The 23,872-nt window shown below is 35.6% G+C and overlaps 1 protein-coding gene across 1 annotated transcript; it reads left to right on the top strand.

Moving 5' to 3' along the window:
- Window positions 1–1,988: 1,988 nt before the first annotated feature.
- LOC137401067 (U4/U6.U5 tri-snRNP-associated protein 1-like) lies at window positions 1,989–23,667 on the top strand. The gene is made up of 18 exons (XM_068087418.1): window positions 1,989–2,117; window positions 3,536–3,640; window positions 4,465–4,509; window positions 5,019–5,273; window positions 6,930–7,118; window positions 7,634–7,712; window positions 7,997–8,195; window positions 9,057–9,193; window positions 9,391–9,550; window positions 10,216–10,366; window positions 10,805–10,905; window positions 12,444–12,550; window positions 13,825–14,013; window positions 15,942–16,027; window positions 16,349–16,558; window positions 17,005–17,101; window positions 18,128–18,384; window positions 23,392–23,667. Exons 1-18 carry the CDS (start codon window positions 2,041–2,043, stop codon window positions 23,408–23,410), a joined length of 2,463 nt encoding a protein of 820 aa, XP_067943519.1. The 5' UTR covers window positions 1,989–2,040; the 3' UTR covers window positions 23,411–23,667.
- Window positions 23,668–23,872: the final 205 nt, after the last annotated feature.

Genomic DNA, 23,872 nt, shown 5'->3' with positions numbered 1-23,872 from the left:
TTGATTATTACTGGTTCAGGTACAAGTGAAGGTGCTAAGCTGTTGTAAGCAATACTGATATTTACCAGTAAAAGTTGCTTCTTTATTCTGTAAGTCAAACAATGAAATACACAACTAACCAAATTCTAAAACAGTAATATTAATGACAAAAGGTTAGAAAAGCTAATAAAAGTTACATCCTTACTCGAGGGTGGTCCATGTTTGTTTGCTCAGCCCCGTACAGCTGTGAGTTGCGACAGTCAAACAAGAGTCGTGACAGTCCATAGGTAGAAAGTGTCGGCAGTTGAGATAGTGGTGTAGAAGCGGCTCAGCGGAAGAAGGAGAATGAGGCTCCATAGAGGGGAGGGGGTAAGAGAGGCTCATTAGCAGGCAGAGGAGAGCGAGTCTAAGGGGGTTCTCGAGAAGAGAGAGAGAGAGAGAGAGAGAGAGAAAAAGAATTAGCTGGAGATATATAGAGATGCTGAGCCACTGGAGCTGTTCTCTTTTATAGATGTCTGGCATGTGGCATGGCTAGCCTGTGGGTGTAGGTTGAGTGTTAAGGTTCAATGCTTTATGTCATATGTGTGAGCATATCTAGTTTGCGTAAGTCTTCCGCTGGTGTACGTGATGTCAGCATGTAGGGTAGAGCTTGTGACTTACTCCTGGTATTTTGGTCATGTTTGCTAGGAGTGGCAGATCTATCTGTGTACTCATTTGTTTCGTCTCTAATGTTTCTCTGGTGGTTTTCTGGTAATAGTGCTTGGTAGGTTTAATTGCTTCGTCATCCTTTTAGCATGTTCACCGTCTGGTGCTAACGCAATTTCTATGATTGATTCCTCCAGTTTTGAAGTTTCTCATGTGTTTTTGACGTTTTCTAATTATTTGATCTTTTGATGTCTTTGGGCGGCTTGCTGTTTGTATGTATTATATGCTTATCCTGTGGTCTGGCTGCATTCCCTATTGGTATGCTGTTTTCGCAGTATCTCCATACAACAGCTTTAATTAGGACTGCTTCATAGAGTTTTTAAGATAATTGGATATGACATATGTATTGGTAGCAGTAACTATTTATATGCTGCCTAAGTTCCTTCAGTTGGAAAAACATGCTTTATCAGTAACAGCTTTTTACTAGTGAAAATTTGTCTGTTTATGATCTATTTAATTAGTTTTGTGTCACCAACAACTATTTGATCGACATGAATATTAGTTGTAATGTTGAAAATAATATACATTAGCGTTTGCGAATATGAATGTTGGCAGCACCCAAAGCAGATGTTTACATTGTCTGGAATGATTATCAAAAGTGCTACTATAAGCATCTGCTGAATTATTATTCCGACATTCAACCTAACTTCATCTACATCTGGTATTTCATATATAAACTATGACAGCAATCATGTGTACTTTGTTGAATTTGGGGTTGGATATGAAATATTACTGGTTAAAAATGCACAATTACAAAATAATTCATTTAATATATCATTTGGAACTAAAGAACTGCTACAGGTTACGATTTTATATGTATGTTGTGCAGTATTTTGATCAAATTGTTGTATTTTTAAATTTGAAAGCAAAGTTGGCATAATGCTGTTCATTCCAAATCAATGTGATTCACATTTTAGATAATGACAATGTTTCTGTTGACTTTTATTTTAGTGTACCGTTTTCATTCCTGTTAAGGAGTTTGTAAAATCAACCATTTAAGTTTTTAAGAAGTAAGTCAGCTGTTTTAAAATTTCCATTTAGCATGTTGATAGTTGAAAAAAGTCTGTTTACAAATTTACAAGTCGAGTTCACAGTGGATCGAGCGTATCCAATGGGCAGGATGTAAACTTGCATATTTTGATTATATAATTCCTTAATATGGTTAAATAGATTTTTTGTTATTAATTTATGTTATACTAGACAAAGGTGGAATAGGGCAAGTAAACATTTGTATCAGACATTCTTATGCAGAAATTCCTTCTAATAATTATAAAAGTTTGTGCAAGCTAATACAAATGGTTCTAGTTCCTCAATTTGACAGACAGCGAAATCTGCTTTGGATAGTTTCAACATAGAATGGGAAAGAAGTCCAAGGATAAGGACAGGGAGCATAAAAAGAAAAAGAAGCATAGGTCTTCCCGAAGTAGATCTAGGTATGTCGCTTTATGCACTTAAGATTTTGATTTTCTATGTTTTTAATTAAAGTATTTCTTAAGTGTTTGACATAAACATGTTAGTATACAAGCATCTAAATCTTTGTAGTCAGAGTATTTGGTTTGTTATTATTATTTTTGTGTTGTGAAGGTATTGTATTGTTACCATCAACTAAATTTAAGCCCAACGTGTTAATCAACGGAGTGATATATCATTTTCTTTTTAGTGCCATAGGAATTTTTTTTTTGTAATTTGAAGCAAAGGAATGTATTTATTTCCCAAAGATAGCTTAAGGTTGACTAGAAACAAAAATTACATACGGTTATTTGGTATTGAAAGGTTCACCATGTCTTACTCTGTTGCGTTGTAGGTGCAAAATATGTAGACATGTGATTACAAGCTTTTAAAAGCTAAAAAAGAGCAGTTAATCACAGCTATCATGAAAACAGCCATAGGTTGGAATCTCTTATTTTGATGACGTATTCAACTCAACGTGGTTATTGTTTTGACTAAAAGGCCAATATAAAACGTCTCGTACCACTAGTTTTATGGCAAACACTCCGGGTTCTACTGGAAAGCCCTTATCTAACATAAGAAACTAAGATCATCTGATCGTGTGACCCATATTTCTCGCCAAATGGCACGAACAGTTTTTGCAGCCTTTTTCGACCATCACAGGTGACCAACAGGCTCCTCATGTTTATCAGAGGATGATATGCACTCCCTTGAGCTAAGGTTAACAAATTAAACTGATTTTAGGCTAGGTTTTGATATATGTGTGCTCAAAGTGACAGCATTACAATGATGATGAAATAGACGTTTAGAGACAATAGACATGATTTTATTATATGCATGAAGTTTATTTGTGAAAATATTTTGACGAATGAGGTTGCATGAAAGTGTAAACAGAAGCATATCGTGTTCAAACTACGTCACATTTGAGTCGTTTTGAGAGGGATTTCAACCTACGGCGTTTTCGTGATGACTGTGATTAACTGTTCATTTTTGAACTTTTATGAGCTTGTAATCACATTTCCACATATTTTAAACCTACAACACAGCAGAGTAAGACATGTAATCCTTTTGATACCACATAAATGTAATGTGAATTTTGTTTTAATTCAACCTTTAAGGTTACCTCACATAAAATCTCAGTTTCATTATATTTTGCAAATTGAAACATTCAGAAATGCTATAGAACTCTTTTCAGTTAGGAGTGTTTTCATACCTTTTCCTGATTAGGTCTAGGTAATATCACAAATGAATGCAACATACTTTTTTTGATAAATTCGCAAAATGTACCTGCAACCTATTTATGAGAACTCACTGAAGAATTGTATGATACAGAAGAAGAGGCTCTCTTCCGTATCATACAATTTGTTTGTTTAGATAGGTTACAAAGGCATACTATATTTAGAGAGACAGAACGGGATCGGGAGAAAGAAAGAAAAAAGGACCGTGACAAAGGTAGAGATAAAGACTATGACCGAAAGGATCGTAAACGATCCCGTAGTCGTTCCAGGTAAGAGGATGAGCATTGCACTCTTTTGGCTTATAAAGTTTTGCAGAATTCATATATTGATGTTATTAGCCTAAAGTCAATTTGGCTGGAACAAATAGCTTAAGTTCTGGTATTCAGTCGTTATTGACTCAAGATATGTACCAAGCATTCAAGCATTTTGCAAGGTCATAAAGCCATTTTCCTTGCCACTTGCTTGACTTCTGGGATGTCTTGAATGTCGAGGAGGAATCATCAGGACCTGCTTACGATATGAATCGTTGTTTACCATGGTAGGAGCGTTAGTGTACTTGAAAAAATCTAATTTGCATCCAAGCTATTCTCAATCGCTGCCAAGCTTGTTGAGAAATACCAAACCGACTCAGTAACCAATACAAGATGTACATTTTTAATGTTTTAGTCTTGATGGTGAAAGTGAAGCATCAAAAACTGGAACTTGCTGTTGCTAACTACTTTGTCACATTCTCCTTGACCTTTTTGGTTTCTGGATCCATTCCGCTCTCTCTTTTCACTCACCTGTTTAGAGTCGAGACGCCTTGATTCATTTTGTGTTAGCTCTTTCGTTCATTTTCTTTGAATGATTTTAAGCAATTATTTTATACCTTCTTATGCTTTGATAATAAAGTCCAACTATAACATTAGATAAGTTCAATCGGTGCTCTCATGTAAATTTACTAGTAAAATTTGTACCATTCTTGCTAATCGGAGGTTTTATATTCAGCCTTGCGTGTCTTACATAAACATCTACTCTTCAGTCTTTCAACTTTATCATATAGGTTTGTAGAGTTGGTTATTCATTGTCATATAGCTAATACTGTTTATTGCAGATCTCCTCGTGTCAGAGTAAAGGAAGAGTTATCTCCCCCTATCAGGTAAGTCTGCCATGGAGCAAAAGAAAAAAATATGATGCGCCGTTAATGAATAGTTTTTAAAATACATTTATATAAGTATTTAATATTTTATACTTATTTTTCAATTAATCTAAAGAAGATTTAGGCTAGATAGAATTATTGAGTTTTGTTTTTACGAACATATTATGTATTTTGTATGCTGATTAGAGTGTAAGGATTATTTTGTTTCAGACTCATATTGATTTCTTCTCCAATGTATCTCATTACAACAATATTACACTTGTAAGCATTTTGGTTAACTTATCTTCATTTACAAGTAGCCTTTATGGATTTTTACCTATTATATTTGAATTTATCAACTGAAACTCTTCTCGGCGTAGCAAAGCTATCGAAATAAGAATAGCTTTCTGGGGGTGACATTTACTCATGTCCCTATATAGCAACGCAGTGGTTATTAAAAGTTTCCATATTCAGTCACCTATTGTTATGCCACGGGTAGCCTAAATTAATACAGTTAGACTGTGTTTTAGACAGTCTAGAAAAGAAGCTGATCTGTATGACCCTGAACCAATTTCTCGTATTGAGAGAACTGATGGAACAGCTCGGGTAAAAAAAGAGGAGCCTGTAGACATCGATAGCAGCGCAAGAGATCGTGGCTCGCCTGATCGCAGTTATCTTAAACACGAGCAGTTCTCCCCAGAACCTTCAAAGCCTGCTCCAAAAAGGGTTACGGCTAGTGAGGATGGCCAGGGAGCCGGAGAGAATCTTTCAATTGAAGAAACAAAGTAAGTGAGCCGTAATTTGTAAGTTTTTTAATTAACCAAAAAGCTCCGTTCTATAGTATGGTCATGCACACTCTACACATATTTAAACCTATATTGGTAAATTCTCAAAGTAATCAGTTCACTATTTGAATGCATACACACATCTTACCGAACTGATTTTAATTGGTGACATCTTGGTTGCATGAAAATAAACATGATGTAACAAATACATCCACTAGTAAACAAAAAAGAAGAATAGGTCTTCTCGAAGTAGATCTGGGTAAGTTTTATTAATCACATAAAACCACATACACGCTACAGTCAATATGAAACTAATTCTTTCCGATCCTGTCAAAGTCAATCTGAAAGCAAGGAAATTACATATTTAATATGTATGTCATGTCATTCATGAGTCATAGTCGTATGTTCATGCAAGCTTGTAATATCGTGTTGAAATGTGTTTTGAGCACAATAATATTCAACCTTAAACCCGCTAATTTGGATCCAATGTTGTTATTGCTTTTGATTCCTACCTTGGCTCAACTTGTCATGTTCGCTTAAGGTACACTCACTCGCTCAAGGTAGTTGCACCTTCAGCTGATCTAGCTCTTAGGTAATTGCGTACATCATTGAGCTGTCTCATTTTCATCAAGTCACAGCATGCTTTAGCTGGTCTCATGCTCTTAAAGCACATAAATTACATAATTTTTTTATTATATATTTCATACATCAGAGTCTTGGCTTTCGAATGAGCCTATATTCAATACACAAAGAATAATAGAACTATGTAAAACGGGGTGTCAAAAGTACGTCCTGCAAAAAAAAACACTTGGTTCAGGTTCTCAAAATGTGGCGTCATAATTCTCATTTAGCCTTAGGTCGTCGATCCCTTTCGCTGCCATTGAGGCTGCGTTTTTCTGTGACATTCGGTGCTGTTAAACCCGGAGAGCCTAATAATAAACTAAGATTCTAGATAATCAAAAATGCCCGCGATCGAGCTAACGCCCGACCAATGCAAACACATGTTCTTGGTTAATTAATTATGCTTCAATAAATGTACTGTCGTTGATAAAGGTAAGGAAATCACATCGATTAAATTATTACCTGCGGTTGCGTGGCCCTAGGACTAAATGTCAATCGCACTTCACTTTCGCGAGATCACGCAATGCTTGAAATTAATTAGTCTCAGTTGTCACCCTTAACATCCCATTAAAAATAAAGAGCTAGTGCATAATATCATCGGGAAAATATAGTATGGTTCTTGGAGTCTGAGGTACTTATCATAGAAATAATATGTACATGGAGAACTAATGACACTGATTCTTTTGTCATCTTCATTAGTTCTCTGGAGTTGTCCTACCTTTGCCTGCCACTAGCGTCATTATCGTTACTTTCGTAGTTGATAAATAAGCAGTAAGAGCACACAACAACGAATATGATAATTGTGATGTCACAATTTTCAAGACCATGCCAGTAAACTTTTTCGTGGTAGAGCTCTGGGGAAATCCTATAAACACCAACCAATGTCTGTCTCACTATGGCAAACAATAGCTCATGCGAAAGCCAAGACTCTGATGTAATGAAATATACAATAAAAGAATTATGTAATTTATGTGCTTTAAGGCGACTACAGCCTACAGCTTGTTTATACTACTCAGGACAATTATACTTTTTCAGTGCACTCCGACTCAAGCTTGGACTCAAACCTCTTGATACAGCGCCAAAGGACGCGAACGAAGAGAAGGAATCACTTAAAGATGACATACATAAACCTGCGGTTAACATCGCTGATGTCAAGCGCACAGAAAAACTCAAAGAAAAAATGGCTGTTGCCAAAGACAAAAGGAAGCTCAATCAAAAACTTGGGTTAGTTAAAATCATGGATGAGTAGAGCAGCAGACTCCGTAGGATAACCATATATCTAAGCTTTCTTTAGTGATATGTCAACTGACCAATGGAGTGAATCTGTAGTCAGTCATATATATCTGACCTTACTATAGTTGATATACTAACTGACTAGGGGAGTGAATCTGTAGTCAGTCATATATATATGACCTTACTATAGTTGATATACTAACTGACTAGTTTTAAATTGACAACAAATTGTTAGAGAAGGAGGTATGTACTTTATTTTTACACTAAAAACTGATTTAATTGTCTTTCAAAATACAGGAAAAGGTGTCCGATGACCCTTTATGCAAAAAATAGCTGAAATTCGCTTAATTTTCGATGTCCAGTTATATCTGATGTTATGTACTGTTACTGTTTACAACTACTGTACTAGTTTACTGTAAGTTTGTAGCGTGCTCATTACCTGTATTGATTCTAAGCCACTTGGAACTATGTATTCACTAGAACTGAGCACCCAATATTCTTTTTAGCAAGGTGAAGGGTTTAGCTGACTCAGATAGTGATGATGACGTGTCTAAATGGGTGAAGAAGCAGAAAAAGATAGATAAGGTACGGTTATACCTCGAGAGCGTTGCTGGATAGGATTGTAATATTGATATAATTTATGCATTCCATAAGAAACTTTGCTGTCTTCTTGGGCTGTTAAAGGTCACCCGCAGATGTGATCGTTAATACATCAGCTAATTCTAGTCCAATATGATGATGATAGTTGAGCCTTCATTGAAAGAGCTCTCTGTTATTTCTGTTGTTTTCTTATCTTCGTGAATAAGGTTTGATTTTGTTTTATTAACCTATAATTTATTTTTTGTTGATTAACATTTTTGGCACTGCAGGAAAAGAAAGCAGCTGAGGAAAGAGCGAAGCTTCTTGATGAAATGGATGAGGAGTTTGGCATTAGTTCTTTAATGGAAAAAGAAATGAAGTCATCAGCCCCTGCGTATACTAGCCGAGATCTGAAAGGACTCAAGGTCGCTCATGACCAATCAAAGTTTAAAGAAGGAGCTACTACTATACTAACCTTAGCAGATAGAGGTGAGAGTCAATTTTTTACAACGCCATCAGCTCTTGGTTACTTTTGTATAAAAGGCTCGGAAGGCTTCGGCGGAGTGCCGATGCTCGCAGGTTTTCAACTCCTATGTGAGCCACCATGGTGTGCTCTATATCTGTGAGAAAGGCTAGCAGCTGCCTAACTCTTTCGCTACCGTAAGCCAATGTATCGGCTTTCACGGTAATAGAAGTACAGACCATAAGCCAATGTATTGGCTTATCAGTAGGGTTTCACTTTTCTTTTCATTACAAAGCCAATACATTAGCTAGACCAATCAAATTTTGTCTCCAATGAAACAACCTTCTTGCCAATCATATGCAACCAATCAAAAATCCTTTGGCTCAGCAATTCCATTTCTAACTATTTTTCAAAACGGGAAAACCAGATCATTATCGTCATGGCAATAAGAAACTCACCACATTTGTTCAACGCAAAGAAAGCGTCAGAAGTTTTGCGAGAGTGGGATTCACTAAAGATTTTATACTTATCTTGTAGAGCAGTTTGTTCTGAATAAGATACATTTTACAGTAAAACGATATCTGTATGGATTCTCGAGATATTGCTTAAATAATACTTATATAATATCGATTTTTCTAAAATCCGTTTGAATTAGTTTGGTCAGAATAACGATTTTAGCGCAGTATTGAAAGAGTTAATATTTGGGTCACTCCGTTATAGGGGCTTCATATTTGGGTTACACATTAGCAGGTGCTTCATATTCAGGTCAAGCGCTAGCAGGTGCTTCATATTCAGGTCAAGTGCTAGAAGGTTCTTCATATTCAGGTCAAGCGCTAGCAGGTGCTTCATATTCAGGTCAAATGCTAGCAGATCTGTGGTTTCCTTAGGTGTGCTTGATGAAGGAGATGATGAGCTTATGAACGTTAACATGGATGATATGGAGAGAACTGAAAAAAATTTAGAGAAAAAGAAGTTGAAACCAACTTACAATCCATATGAGATGGAGGAAGATGAGTATGGAATGGTAGGTGGATACAATTCCTTGCTTTATGACGTCTTCTCTCTTTTACATTTTGAAATAATCTTTTTGTATTACCTCTAACTTCACTACATTTCTAATAAAGTTACTACCATGATAGAGCTACTAGTTACTTACTATTTAGATGAATTCTCTATGCTACAAGTAAGTCATTTTGTCTGTCACTCATTGATATGTTTCAGTTGAAACCTAAAGATGTGCTGTCCAAGTATGATGAGGAGATTGCTGGGCCAAAGAAAGGTGATTCCTTCCAGTTAGGCAGTCGCGGTGCATATAACACCTCACAGGAGAGAAGGATGGAGGAGATAAGGAATGAGTTACAGAAGGGAGCTCACACTCTAAGTATGTTTCGTTTGTGGATGTCACATTTTTGCTATTTCAATGATTACTAACTGCGGCTCACTAATATTTGGATTGTTTTTAGTCTGCCATTCATTATCGGGTTTATGACAAATCTATGATTCTACTGCATTTAACCATGTGTAAAGAAAACCTGATGCGTTTGCTGAAACCTGTGCTAAAAATGCTATTGAAAGCCTTTGTACCGGGCTTTTGATACGAACTCATGTTCAACGTTTGCTTATTTCTAACTACCTTTGAGAAGAAGACGCTTCCCATAAGAAACTCAGTTCTGTGTCTTTGATAAGTTTTGTCCTTCATTGTGAGCTTAACTTGTGTGGCTGTAGTCTGATAGTATTGTCACATAATGTTGCTTCAATACTTGCTTGTCACTGTCTGGTTTGATTGGTTTTTGTTGTAATTTTGGTCACTGTTAGTTCAATTTGTAATAACTGCATATATTTGAGTCACTGTTAGTTCAATATGTATTAACTCTCTGTATATTTGAGTCACTGTTAGTTCAATTTGTAATAACTGTGCATATATTTGAGTCACTGTTAGTTCAATTTGTGTTAATCCTCCGTATGGTTCAATTAGATATTCAATGTGTGGATACATCACCTTATGGTCGGATGGATAAGGGTTCTACTTTGTTTTGTGGTTTTCAGCAATGGATGCTCCTGCAGTCCAATCAGAGTTCTACACGCAACAGGAAATGGATGCCAAGTTTAAGAAACGAAAAAAGAAGTTAAGAAAGGTGAAAAAACCAGAGACAGTCAAGGCTGATGATCTGTTGCCCCTTGATGAGGAAGATAACAAGTAGGAGTTTGCTTCTCTTGGTAGACCATGATTGGTGATCGTGATTGGTCATAGCTTGGGGATACTATATTTGTATTTTTATCATGAACAACTATACTATAGTGCATTCTACTTTGTTAATAGATTTAGCGTAGTAAGAAGTTTGATTGCTTTTGCCTTCGTACTCTTCCGGATGTCTTTTGTTTAATATATTTTCACCCTCAATCCTTTTACCAATTATCATGGCTCGTTTTTGATGTCGCGTGGAGTTGCTATTTGGCATTACTCTGAGAAATTTACCCTTATGTTTGTGACAATTTGTGTTATCTGTTTACATGACCATCTTGTCTGTTGTGAAAGACAGCTGTTGGATTTTTTATTTAAGCTAATAATGTCCTAACAGTCTTTTTTGTCATCTACTGTGATTAAGTGTCTGTGATTAGGATGATTGATCTACAGGTTGCCTGGAGAGGAAGACACCAATGTACCAGTGTTCTCCAGTGAGCTCGCCACTCATATGCAGCAGATGGTTGAAGAAGCCTCAGACCCAGGTGAATCAGGTAAACCATCAGTGCTCTCCCAATTCAAAAACTTTCAAACTCCTTGTGAGAGTTGTCCTCTTCTTTTAGAAAGTTGATCAGGAGGTGCACCAGCAACAAAGTCTACACATTTTGTAAACATGGCTATGGGAAGACAACTTCAGTTTAATTGAGAGTAATCTCATGAAACAATCTGCAATCATTCTTCACAGTTGTTCATGGCCATCAGCATAGGTCAATGACGAACACGAAGTCTCACTGTTACAGTTACATAGTCGACTATCTGCACTACTTGATAAAAACATTTATTTATTATCCCGGCATTTTGTTTTACTGACCGAGGCTTTTCAAGAACTCTGTTTAAGATAGCCTAATACTTGTTAGAAAAACACATTTTTTCCGTAATATAATCGAAGGTGGGCATGTCATTCTATCTAATTCATCTGCTACGCGTTAATAAGGAATTTTGGTGTACTGCTCGCTGCTGTCTTTCAACACAAACAATATATTGCAACCCCTGGTTACGACATCCCTATTTTACATTTTATTGCCTTACGATGTAGAGCACGATGGTTTTTCGTCCCCTTGTTACGACATTTTTGTCACCATATAGCATCAACAAAAATCTCTCTAAATTCCAACTCGGTGGTCGGTGTGCTGAATACACCAGAATAACGAAGATGCCGCTATCTTATTCACTGAAATCCTTCCCTTAGTGCCGGAAAGAGATATGGTGCTCTATCTCTCAGTTCAGAGTTCTTTGTGTTTTGTAAGTGCTTGATATTGCATGAGTGAAACGAAAATCAGAGGAAAGAAAGCAAAAGTGAGAATTTATTGTGCATTTTAGCGTTTACTATGATATTTACTATAATTAATATAACTTTAGTTTGTTAGCCGTGGGTCCTAGGAAGAAGTAGGAAGTAGTAAGAATCATACCCATAATCCTAAGCAGATCATAACTACGAAATACACTAAAGTTACTGTAGGTAACCATAGTTAATAGGTAACCATAGTTAATAGTTAATAGTAACCATAGGTTAATACACTATTTTATTACTAATTTTTAATATGTACAGTATGTATATAAAATTTTGATGTTTTTACTAGGGTGGGTGTTTGTATTAGATGTTTACTATGGGTTTCTATACCCCTTTATATGACATTTTCGCCTTATGATGCCAACAACGAAACAAATTAATGTCGTATGGTGGGGGTCCACTGTATTATGTAAAAAATGTCCATTTTTCCTATAATCGTTTATATGACGTGTTTATATTACATACTTGGCACTTGAAATGTGTAGCCATTATCATTGAACAAACAGTCCATTGAACAAAGAGAAGATCAAAGAAGATTCTTGTAGGCATTTTGTCGATATAAATCTTATTATTACTGCATAAAGTTATTAAACTCCTCATGACAACATTTCTTTTAATAAATATTGTTATGTATTGATGATACATATGCTTGCTCAGAAGGTTTTGTATCGATTTGGGATGCTGACGCGTTTATACTACATTTTCTCTATAGACTACATTTTTTACCATTGACTTCTGTAGATTACACTGGTCCTCTAAACTTAGATGATGAGGTAGAGGATGACTATCACAGCTCTCTGGCGCTGCAAAGGAAACTCAAACACTCTCAGAAGATGGAACCGATACAAGTGAGTAGTGATCTAGCAAAATGTAAGGTAGAGGCTATCTTAGTTTGTACTGCATGCTGTTTTCATTTTCGTTTAGTTTTTAAAAATTAAAATGGTTTGGTTTAAAAAGAGTTGACCATTGCTCATCAGACGCGGTTGACTAAAAGTTCAACCGCTTCTGATGAGTGCATCGCACGAAACAGATTTGTAGCGCAATTACTAAAAGTTGACTTCTTAATATTATTTTCAAATATTTCACTAATTATCTTTTAAGTTTTTAGTGTAGAGTTCTTTTTTATATGCTTTTGCACCTGCTTTAAGTTACTAATATATTACTAATGGTTACTAATAATATATTATACATATAATATAATATTATTATATATATAAGAATATAGTCAATATATTTCTTTTTAGCAAGAATTTTGATGTTAAAAGAACAACAAACCAGTTTTTGAGACAAAGATACTCGCAGTGCAAGCTCCAAGCTGTGACATAAGGAGATTATTTTTGATCAAAATACATGTTTTATACATGATGTCAATGCTGACGATTGGCCAGCGCGTGAATGCGAGACAAAAGCAATTCTGTTGGCTGTAATTCCAATCCATTTTCACCATCTAGTTGCTACACTACATTTTTGATTTGTTTATCCAACATGACAGATGATTCTAATGTAAGGTCCAATCAGATTCCATGAACACAAAAAAGTCTGCATCATATTTAGATGTCTTGCATTCATTTTCGAATTAGTGTTATAGAACCACTCCAATCGGCTTGTGTATCTCCTCTTGTGAATTGCGCTTGCAACAAATTATTCCTTTACACAAATTGAAAATTTAAAAAATTTGTATGCAAAAATTGGCCATGTTTTGATCCATCTGTTTAAAACCTACACATTATATTAACTATATATATTAATTATAATGTATTAACAAATGCTTTGTTTTCTTTAATAGGGATTTGGAATGAACGATTGTTAGCTAATCGCGTTCAAAAACCAAGCAATTTTAATAAAATTATATAGTGTTGCAACTGTCTTTAGTCACCACTTTACAAAGACCGCGAATTCTCTACTCGTTTTCACGACATGAAGACGATGATGAACCGAGGACATGTATTTGGTCACAATTATACAAAAATATTATTCAAATCCCGATCTGTAATGTTGTCTGCTGTTGTTGATGCTATAAAAAATTGTGCTGTTTTAAGTAACTTTTAACTAGAGTGGCTCTTTCCTCTTCCTCTTAGTTCTCTGAGCTGATTATTAAATACTAATATGTTCGGTTTAACAGGCAGCCGAGAAGCTGTTATCAAGCATGGGACGCGCTAAGGAAGAAAACACTGATGTTGATTTCCTTTCCTCCACAGAGGTTGAGGGGCAGGTCACCCTCACCGCCACAGATGAGTTCTGTAGGAACCTAGGTAGCATTCCAACATATGGACAGTCAGGCAATAGGAATGAGACGAGAGATGAGCTAATGGTAAGCAATACATTTAGCATCTGTGGGAAGGATGAATGTCATGCCTACCACTCAGTCTTGTATGACGCTAATGGGTTTCAAGATCGGCTTCTTATCTCAAATCAATATTAGTCTCATGAATATACGTTTGCTTCATATCTCAAAACTTTTGTATGTTGGATTAAATATTTCTTGTATTGTAAAATATCAATCCATATTTACATTTAATATATTTATAAATATACAGTAATAATATTTCTATCTATTGTAATGTGTTTAATTCATTTTAACGCTAAGAGCGCAGTATAACTCCTTAATAAATTCAGCCAGTCTTTACACATAACAATAAAACAAATACATTATATACATGTACTTCATACGCTGAAACAGTTGTATGTTGAAACAAATCTTTCCATAGAAATACATTGTAAATTTGTTTCATTCGTTCCAAAGCTAGGAACGCAGAATAGTTCCGTAACAAATACTCCAGGTATACTAGACATAATGTTAAAACAAATTCATTACACATTATATTAAACTGAGTAACAAACTAAAAGTGTGAAACAAAACTAAATTGTATTTAAAATTTAACAAAGTAATAGCAGGTAAAAAATGTTATTATTACTCTTCTACCTCAGATACAAATGAATTGTTCTTATTTCTCTTGAGGATTTTGTAAAGACGATTTAAATTTTTATCAAGTAATCAAGGAGTTGGAAAATCTCAGTTCTGTATTTTCATATTTAAAAAAAAACTTGTATTGTTAAATTAACATAGCGGTCACAGTTATTTAAGCACATACTGGACAGGACAGAGTTTTCAATCGTGTAAGCTCGTCATTGCGGAGGTTCAGAGGTGGAGGTCTGGATAAATATACTCAGCCTAACATATCATTGCATTTTAATGCTTTTTTAGTTTCAAAATTTTTACAGCCTCTTCACTTTTTCATATAAATCTGCACTGTTTGAAGACAGTTTGTACATCATATGCTACATATTAATTGTGGTTTATTTTTCTTTGCATGTTGAGAAATTCTAATGTTGAAGTGAACATGTGCAGAAGTTTGACTGTGTTTACAGTTAGTAATCAACTTGCCATAGTAAATCTTTATGACTGGATGATAAAGCTTGTCAAACCTCTAATTGAACACCACCTTTATTTAAACGGCACCTCTATTTGAACGCCACTTCTATTTGACCGCCACTATAGAGGAAGAGTTGCAAAACAGAGCGCCATGACATTATAATAGAGGTTTTACAGTAGCTTGTCAAACATACCTTAACTATTTGCTCCATGTGACTTTTTATAGCCAGAAACTTCTGGTCTATTCCTTCAGCTGATCTTTAGTATAGTTTATATCTGTTGTCTTGCTGATGGTTTATTATGAAAACTAGTATCCTGTCAGTTTGGTAGGACTGCAAGGGATTGTCAGGTGTGTCAATAAGGCTCAGAGCATAAATATATGCACCATGTTTACTATAATAAGAGCTGTGTCCGTCTGTCCTAAGCCATGCTAAAAGCGTTACGAAAAGTCATTTCCTTACACGGGAATTGAACTCAGATATTCTGTTTTGCAGTCTAGCGTACTTTCCGCTGCACCACTCAACCACGTATACACATCTAAGAATAATTGTGCACATAGTTATTAGACGTGACAATTTCTTATGGTGCATGAGACTGCCAGCAAACTAGTAACTCTAAAACATGGAAGGTGAATGATTGGTGTGTCGTCTATCAAGACAAAGGTCACGAGTTCGTATCCCATTTGATGCAGCCTTTTTTACTAACATCCTACCGTGGCTTATCGTGGCTTCAAATGGACTTATTATAGTAAAGATCTCTTGTACTCATATAGGCTTTGTCAAATTATGCATAAGGTTTGTCCAGATTTAACAGAGTTTTTATAACTCAACGTTGTATTATATTGGTTACTCTGTGTCTCTTGTTAGGACTTTGAACAAGAACTCACCAGCCAAGCTACAGAGAATGAAGATGAAAAGAGAGGCTGGGAACGAGTTCAGATCGAGGAAGAAAAGTACTGCATTTCATATTGTCATTACGTTGCTTTACCTTTTTCCATTTTATATCGTTACAGTTTTAATAACACTATTCATATCTTATTTGTTGTTATGGTCACTTCCAGTATCATCTCTTGTTGTTTTGTCATAGCTTTACCCCTCACTATTCATAGATGTATCATGTGAATGAGCTGATAGTGGGCTATAGTATATTTTGTTTATGGTATCTCCATATCTCTCGGTGATGTCATTTCCTGTTCGCCGTATTTTATCCTTTTGCCTTTTTTACCATTATAGTCAGGACCTTGTTGGGTACATAGCCAGTTTTTTGTTTACAGGCCTGTCGATTTGGACAATCTCGGGTTATTCCAGGACTCGAATGTGTTTGAGGAGGAAGTTCTTTTAGATGGAGGCGTGGCCAATGCATTAAGACACGCCTCCATGAAAGGCTTTGTAGAAACAAGTGCAGAAAAACAGGGAGGAGTCACAGTTAAGGATACAAGCAGTCTGTTAGCCAAGAACTACAGTATCGAAGACAAACGACATGAGTAAGCAGTTTATATATTGGCTTATCTGAGATGTTTATTTCTGATCAAAGTATCACACCTTGTACTAATATACAGTAAGCTATGATGGCGTGATAGTCTTTTCATGTTTAGTGTTTTGGTAGACTTAGCATACAACACTGTAGCTCATGCTCCTCGCTCTGCAGCAGCTATTACCTCATCAAATCATGTATTTACATATAATTTGTAAGTTGTCTTTCCTTAATATTTTTTAGTCTGCGTTAATTACATATCATTGCCTATTTGCTGGTCTATGATCATCTGCTGGAGGTTATTTTGGAATTATTAGCTCGTAAACAAAGCAAACAGTTTATATGCCTATAAAGTTCGACAGGTAGCTCCCATTGTCATCACTGTTTGGTGATTCATTAGGTATGCTGGTATTAGTAGACAGCAATGTACTATTGTTTTTGTGTTTACTATTTTAGTGATATCGATGAAAAATTCAAGAAAAGAGGTCGTGGTGAGAGGTATCAGGGTCCTTTACAAGATTTCGTGGAAAAAGCATATATTCCTGATTTCAATGTAAGTTCATTTCTGAAGAAAATAATTTTATTTCTAGTTCTATTTAGTTTTTATATGCAACTTTGTGTTCTTTGCAATCATGTATGCAATATATTATATTAACGATATTATTATATTGATTATAATATATTATATTACATTATATTAACGATTATAAATTAACGTTAGAAAATATGTGATATTGGCAAGAGTTGATTAGGGACCAAACCCATATTCATAGATCCATAGATCAAACCATAGGTATGGCTAATTTTGGCAAATTTTGCATAGAGGTACTATTTTGCCACTTGTAGCGTTTCTCTCTTGTTCACCTCAAGTCTCTTATATCCTTTTCCTTTCATTCTATGCTCTACTGTCTCCATTTCAATATCTCTATTGCCCTTTCTTATTCTCTGTTTACCTCTATTGCCCTTTCTTATTCTCTGTTTACCTCTATTGCCCCCTCTTATTCTCTGTTTACCTCTATTGCCCTTTCTTATTCTCTGTTCACCTCTATTGCCCTGTCTTATTCTCTGTTGCCTCTAATTGCCCCCACTTGTTCTCTGTCACCTCTATTGCCTCCTCTTATTCTCTGTTACCTCTATTACTCTCCCTTGTTCTCTGTTACCTCTATTGCCCCCTCTTATTCTCTGTTACCTCTATTACCCCCTCTTATTCTCTGTTACCTCTATTGCCCTGTCTTATTCTCTGTTACCTCTATTACCCTCTCTTATTCTCTGTTACCTCTATTGCCACCCCTCTTATTCTCTGTTACCTCTATTTCTTATTTCATTCACCTATCCTATTGTTCATCGGCCTATTGTTCATTGCTTTCACCCCATTCTCTATATACCATTCCAGTTTCTGTTACATCTCTATTATATTAGTTTTTCCTCATCAGTCGTATTATAAATCATTCTCTCAACTTGTTCTTGTATTAATCAGCCGGTTCCTTCTGATCAATGAATAGCTTGTCTAGAGTTCCAAATGGTTTTTACTGAACTCTGCACAATTTTGTTTGCAAATTTGTCCCAATTCCTGTTGTAGCTCACATATCAGGATGAACATGGTCGTGATCTCAATGAAAAAGAAGCCTTTAGGGTCCTCTCACATAAGTTTCACGGGAAAGGCAGTGGAAAAAAGAAAACAGAAAAGAGGCTAAAGAAGCTGGATGAGGGGCATATGATGATGACAATGAACTCTACAGACACACCGTTGAATACCGTGGCCCGGCTCAAAGAGAAACAGGCCAGAGAGCAGTCGGCATACATTGTACTGAGCGGAGGAAATAAAACACTCACTGGGTAAATGCCTGCTTTATTATGCGGTTTACCCTTGGCTTCAGGTCAACCTCCTCTTGACCAGTAATAACTTGCATTAGCGTGACGTGACGCATGGATTGGTTGTCTGTAAGCTCAGGCTAATCTTGACCTGAAAGAGCTGAATGGACGACCGATCTAGAACAGCTAGACCGCTTAGTTCTAGTGACTCCAAATTTTTAATTAACTATTATCTTACAGTTAAGTTAGTGGGTTTGTTGATGACGGAGGGAGTCGGTGATTGGTTGAGGCGTTGGCCTTTAGTAAATAAGCTACTGGCTTGCTGAAGTTACCACTATTTCTAACAACTATATTTGGATCGGAGTGCAGAGTATGACCCTTATCCATTTTGACCTCTGTTAAAGAAAGTCTGGCAAAGGATTTTACAAATTTGTTACAGTAAAATGCTGCCAACTACATGTGTTCACCGCTACACACTACTTCTGCTTGAAATGTTTCAAGTGCCGCTACTAAAAATTGGAGATTTTACCAGTGCTTTTATTATATCTAAACACATTTGATAAAAAGTTAATTTTGATAAAACAAAGTTAAAAAATGAGTAGCTATCATCCTTTTTGACTTGGAGAAGATTGTGAATAGTAATAGAGCATTACTACAGCTCATAGACATTAATCATAGCACATAGTCTATCTATATAAATCGGAGTTTGCCATTTTATAGCTATTATAGCTTTTGTCCAATTATAGCTATTTTTTAAAATCTAACAATGAAAATCCATACGGCACTGGATTTGATCTCTGAACCTCCAGATGTAGAGGTGGAGAACTTAACCATTAAGCTACACGGAATATAATGGATTCATTTGGCAAATAGTCATTACATTGGTTAAGATACTCTCGCTTTAAGCGCAAGCTTTGGATGAACAACTAGCACTGTTGACTGTTACGCGTTACGTAACAATTGTTAAGCTGGCCCAAAACGGGGGTATTGTTTTAATAAAAATTTAATAAAGATCTAGCTTTCCAGGTAAGTTACTCAAATTTATTAGGTAAATATTCTATTACCCGTGCAACGCTGGGTATTCAGCTAGTATATATATATATATATAGTATATATACTCATGCTACAGACAGTACTGTTTCGGCTATTGAAGCCTCATCAGTGCAGTTCAGAGCTTAGGCAAGGGACACAAATCCCATTACCAATGAGAGTTGATTTCCTGCCATGAAACAACTAGGTTGCCTCACAGACTAAGAAAATCAATGTGCTGGCACCAGAGTGCTCAAATCACAAAAGTGATGAGCTTTGCACAAAGGCTAATAGTGCTGCACCTCTCATAGAGTGCTCAACCAAACCGAAGTAAGGGAGCATATACTCCCTTACTTCGGTTTGGTACTCCTAGATATATATATAGTATACATATATATATCTATATATATATACTATATATATACTATATATATAGATATATATATAGTATATATATATATACTATATATATACTATATACTATGTATATACTATGTATATACTATATATATACTATATATATACTATATATATATATATATATATATATATATATATATATATATATATATATATATATAGATATTGTCGGCAATTGTGCTTGAAAAGTTAAATTCACTAGCATTGCATCAATAATAATAGTAATATTGGTTTTAGTGACAAATATAATGCTATCTTACGCGATGTTCTACTAAATCCTTGCTTAAAAGAGAAATAATGTTTTGCCCATAGCATAAAGATTTACAACAATAATTTGCGTTTGTTATTCAACCGCACTACTGCTTGTGCGCAAAATTCCCCCAGTGTTTAGAAGTTACTGTTTGCCATTTTCAGAGAAAATATTTCTAGATTGAAATGAAATTATATGTTATGCAACTAGTTTCACAAATGCATAAACTGTGTGACTGTCTGACTTCCTACAAGATGAGCACATCTTCTTTTAGCTCAGTCACATTTAGCTCTCGTATTGCCATGATCAATAGAATGCTACTTACTATATATTTATAATGTCTTGAGGTTTGACTTATTTCTATGATCAATAGAATGCTACTTACTATATATTTATAATGTCTTGAGGTTTGACTTATTTCTATGATCAATAGAATGCTACTTTCTATATATTTATAATGTCTTGAGGTTTGACTATGCCAGTCATAACAGCAGTTTAAGGATTAACGTTATATATAAGATTAACTTAAAGATTAATTTCTCATTGAGTTAATAGTTGCAGATAGCATTACAGGGTGAGAGTTCAATAATAATATTGTGTAATTTCGACCAAATAACAGGTTTTATTAACATATTGAAGTCATGAAATCGGACAGAAAATTTTTTGACCTTTGCAAACTTTGCAAACTAGCGTCATAGCTGTGGCGCTATATAAATAAAAGTGTAACTATATTAAAATCGCTTGTTTTTTGAGCTAGATTATCTAAAATTGTTCAGCATCCTTATTCATAAAAGCAGAGCATGTATCGATAGGTTTTAAGCAGATCACTTCCGAGAATAGCTAATTTTATAGACAATTTGTAAATTACCTATTTGTGTGAAGGAATAATTTCTTGCTAGCGCACTCCACAAGATGTATACACAAGCCTATTGATGTACTTCAAAAGTTTATGCTGAATGGCGCATTAGGAATATGGCACATCGTTTTTGGTATTTTTAAAGTCTCCTTCAAACTTGCATTATAATTATCTGCTATGATGAGTGCCTATGGCAACATAGCATGACGACTAGATGTGGAAAAATATGAGAATGGTGGCCAACCGAAGTGCTCTTTGTTTCGCATTCATACATTGGTTAACCATCAGCATTGATATTGCAATTCTTTAGTCTGTGCTTTGCTGAAAAAATGGCCGCCTCGCATCACGGTTTGGGGCTTGCATTGCAAGTGTTTGCATCTCTAGAACTGTTTTTTTAAATGAAAAGAAGTGAAATTAAAAAATATGATTATGTTGTTATTTCAAAATGCCATCAGTTAATCTTTAAGCAGTGAGAAGGCTAGCTTACAATTGAGAAAATTATTTCAAAATTAAGATTGGCCAGTCACTGTGCCGATTTTCTATCAGGAGTTGCAAACTGCGCAATGGTTCTTCTGATTGCTGAATATCAAATGTGCTTTCGTTTTTTCACAACGAGTCAGGAACGGTTTGATTTTTGAGAAATTTCTGTAATTATCGTGCTGACTGTTAAAAGTCATAATGTTCACATTTGCGCTATGATTGTGCTATAATAGCTCAATACAAAAGAGCAATAATTAAAATTGAAACAATGAAAAATATTTTTTGAAGTTTAAGAGGTGCTACTAAGGTCATCGGCACTCCGCTATTACAAGCAAGTACATGTATGTTAAACTAATATAATATTATCAGCTTGTTTACACGGAGAAGATATCATTGCCGTCATAGGCATTAATTTATAAACAAACGTGCCATGATAGCAACTAGTTAGTGCTAAAAGCATACAAAACTATGAGGTTTCACTACTGATTTTCTGTGCATAAACCGAGGTGTAGTCGTGTCCAATGTTTCTTATGTCAATTTTATCGATACGAACCTGAGAATACAATCACCTGCTAATAATAAGTCCGCCCCTTGTAAAGCTAATCTTCCTAATTTTTGTCCAGTATGTCAATAAGGTTACTACTGTGGGAGGTTGCCAAACATTCTTTGTCTCTCTTGGTTACACAGTTCCTCTTCGATTATGTCTGGTTGTTGAGCTCACCGCAGCGACCCAGCTTTGCTAGAAAACTCTCAATCACTGTTCTACGCTTTGAATGTGTTCGGAGCTGCCTGCTGCCGATGAACTCGCGTTGTACCATTTTAATGATTAGGAGTTGCGCTATAGAAATATTTCCAAGATTCGCGATGTATGCCTTAAAACAAGACTTGTCAAGGCAGACTAACTTTCGCACAGCCAACGCTTTCAGATAAATTTAGTGAAGTGAAATGGCATTAAATGAGTTCAGATTTTACCGTTTCTATGACTCGGAGTGGAAGCAACTCCGAACCTATTTGAAACATAGAAACACAGCGAACGTGAGTTGGTAGAAACACGTACCTCTCCTGAGACATTTTAACGCATGGTAACCCAATGTGTCACGTGCGGACTGCGTAATGCGTATGTTTCATAACTACCTTACACTCTGGGAATAAAACTTGGCATATTTTGTAATAGGCTTGAAGAAATTGATTCGTATTATGCAGTAGGGGTCCTAGGTTGAAGGGTTATTCTAGGCCCGCCATGATTACACTTACTGAAAACTTCATTGCCTTAAATCCAGACTGAGGCTTGTCAGTGAAAATTCTAATTTAAGTACAGCTAAGCTAATATCTATGCCACTGTGACACGCGATGTTTAGTGTCTATAAAACATAGAAAATCAGCGAATATAAAGGCTCATAGAGAGCAGGAAACCTCGAAATAATGCCCATCTTTACACTTTCACAGTACTCTTGTTTTTTGGGTTATTATTGGAAGCTCATGCACTATCTCTAATTTTCAGCTGCTTAATTTGGGGTTATTTTGATATTTTTACATTCAAAGTTTTAGTTTTCCTGCTTCGCTCGACTTACATCTAGGGATAACATGAATTTATTTTTTCAAAGGTACATCTATGCCAACACGTTTTCATTCAGACAGTCGGAGTAAGTCTTTGTAAATATAGACAAAAAAGTCATTCGAGTCCAAGGTACCTTCTAGATAATGTGGTACACTTAGGATCTCAATCAGGCTTTAGACATCGCATTTATATGATTGGTACATCCTGCTAATTTATTCACACATGTTATGTCTATGCAGACTCTATGAACTGTTAAAAATAATAATGGGTACCTTTGTGCTTTGAATTTGGCATAATAATATAGTACAAATGAGCAATAATTAAAGCTGGAACAACCAGAGGTTCGAAAGATATTTATAATAAACTTTTATTGTCTTTGCGAATGTATCCTGGTCCAGTATGGTGATGTATGAACTACATACTATTTTGTACTTGTAGGAACAGTGTGGTGAAATAACAGAGCCATAACGTTCAGGACATCTCTGTATATATGTACATGTAAGTCATGGAGTTTTACGGCTATGGCATTGGATCTCTTCTGTGTACTGAAGATTGTTATGGTTGAGGACCTACAGGGAGTAGTCTTCTTTTATATGTATAATTGGTATCTGGACTTTATATGGATTGCCTCAATGCAATTGTTCAATCTGACATTCAGTGCTTTTTACTTGAGAGATATATATCTATGTGAAATCAATACAAGACTAAAATACTCGTGTCTCGCAAGTGGCTGACATGCATCTGTTTATAACCTGTGCGAATGTAACTCATTCACCGGCCTACATAATTCACCTATTGTATCTTTATAAATATAGTGTCACTCGCCCAACGCATGATGCTAGTTCTTTAAGCACACAGTATACCATGAAGAGAGCGATTACGCTTGTTGGCTTGTTGAGAGTAAAACAACATGCGTGTA

Source organism: Watersipora subatra, chromosome 7 (assembly GCF_963576615.1).
Source record: "Watersipora subatra chromosome 7, tzWatSuba1.1, whole genome shotgun sequence".
Taxonomy (NCBI): Eukaryota; Metazoa; Bryozoa; class Gymnolaemata; order Cheilostomatida; family Watersiporidae; genus Watersipora; species Watersipora subatra.
Note: the sequence above shows the minus strand (reverse complement) of the source record. Positions and strands in the feature narration are given on the sequence as shown.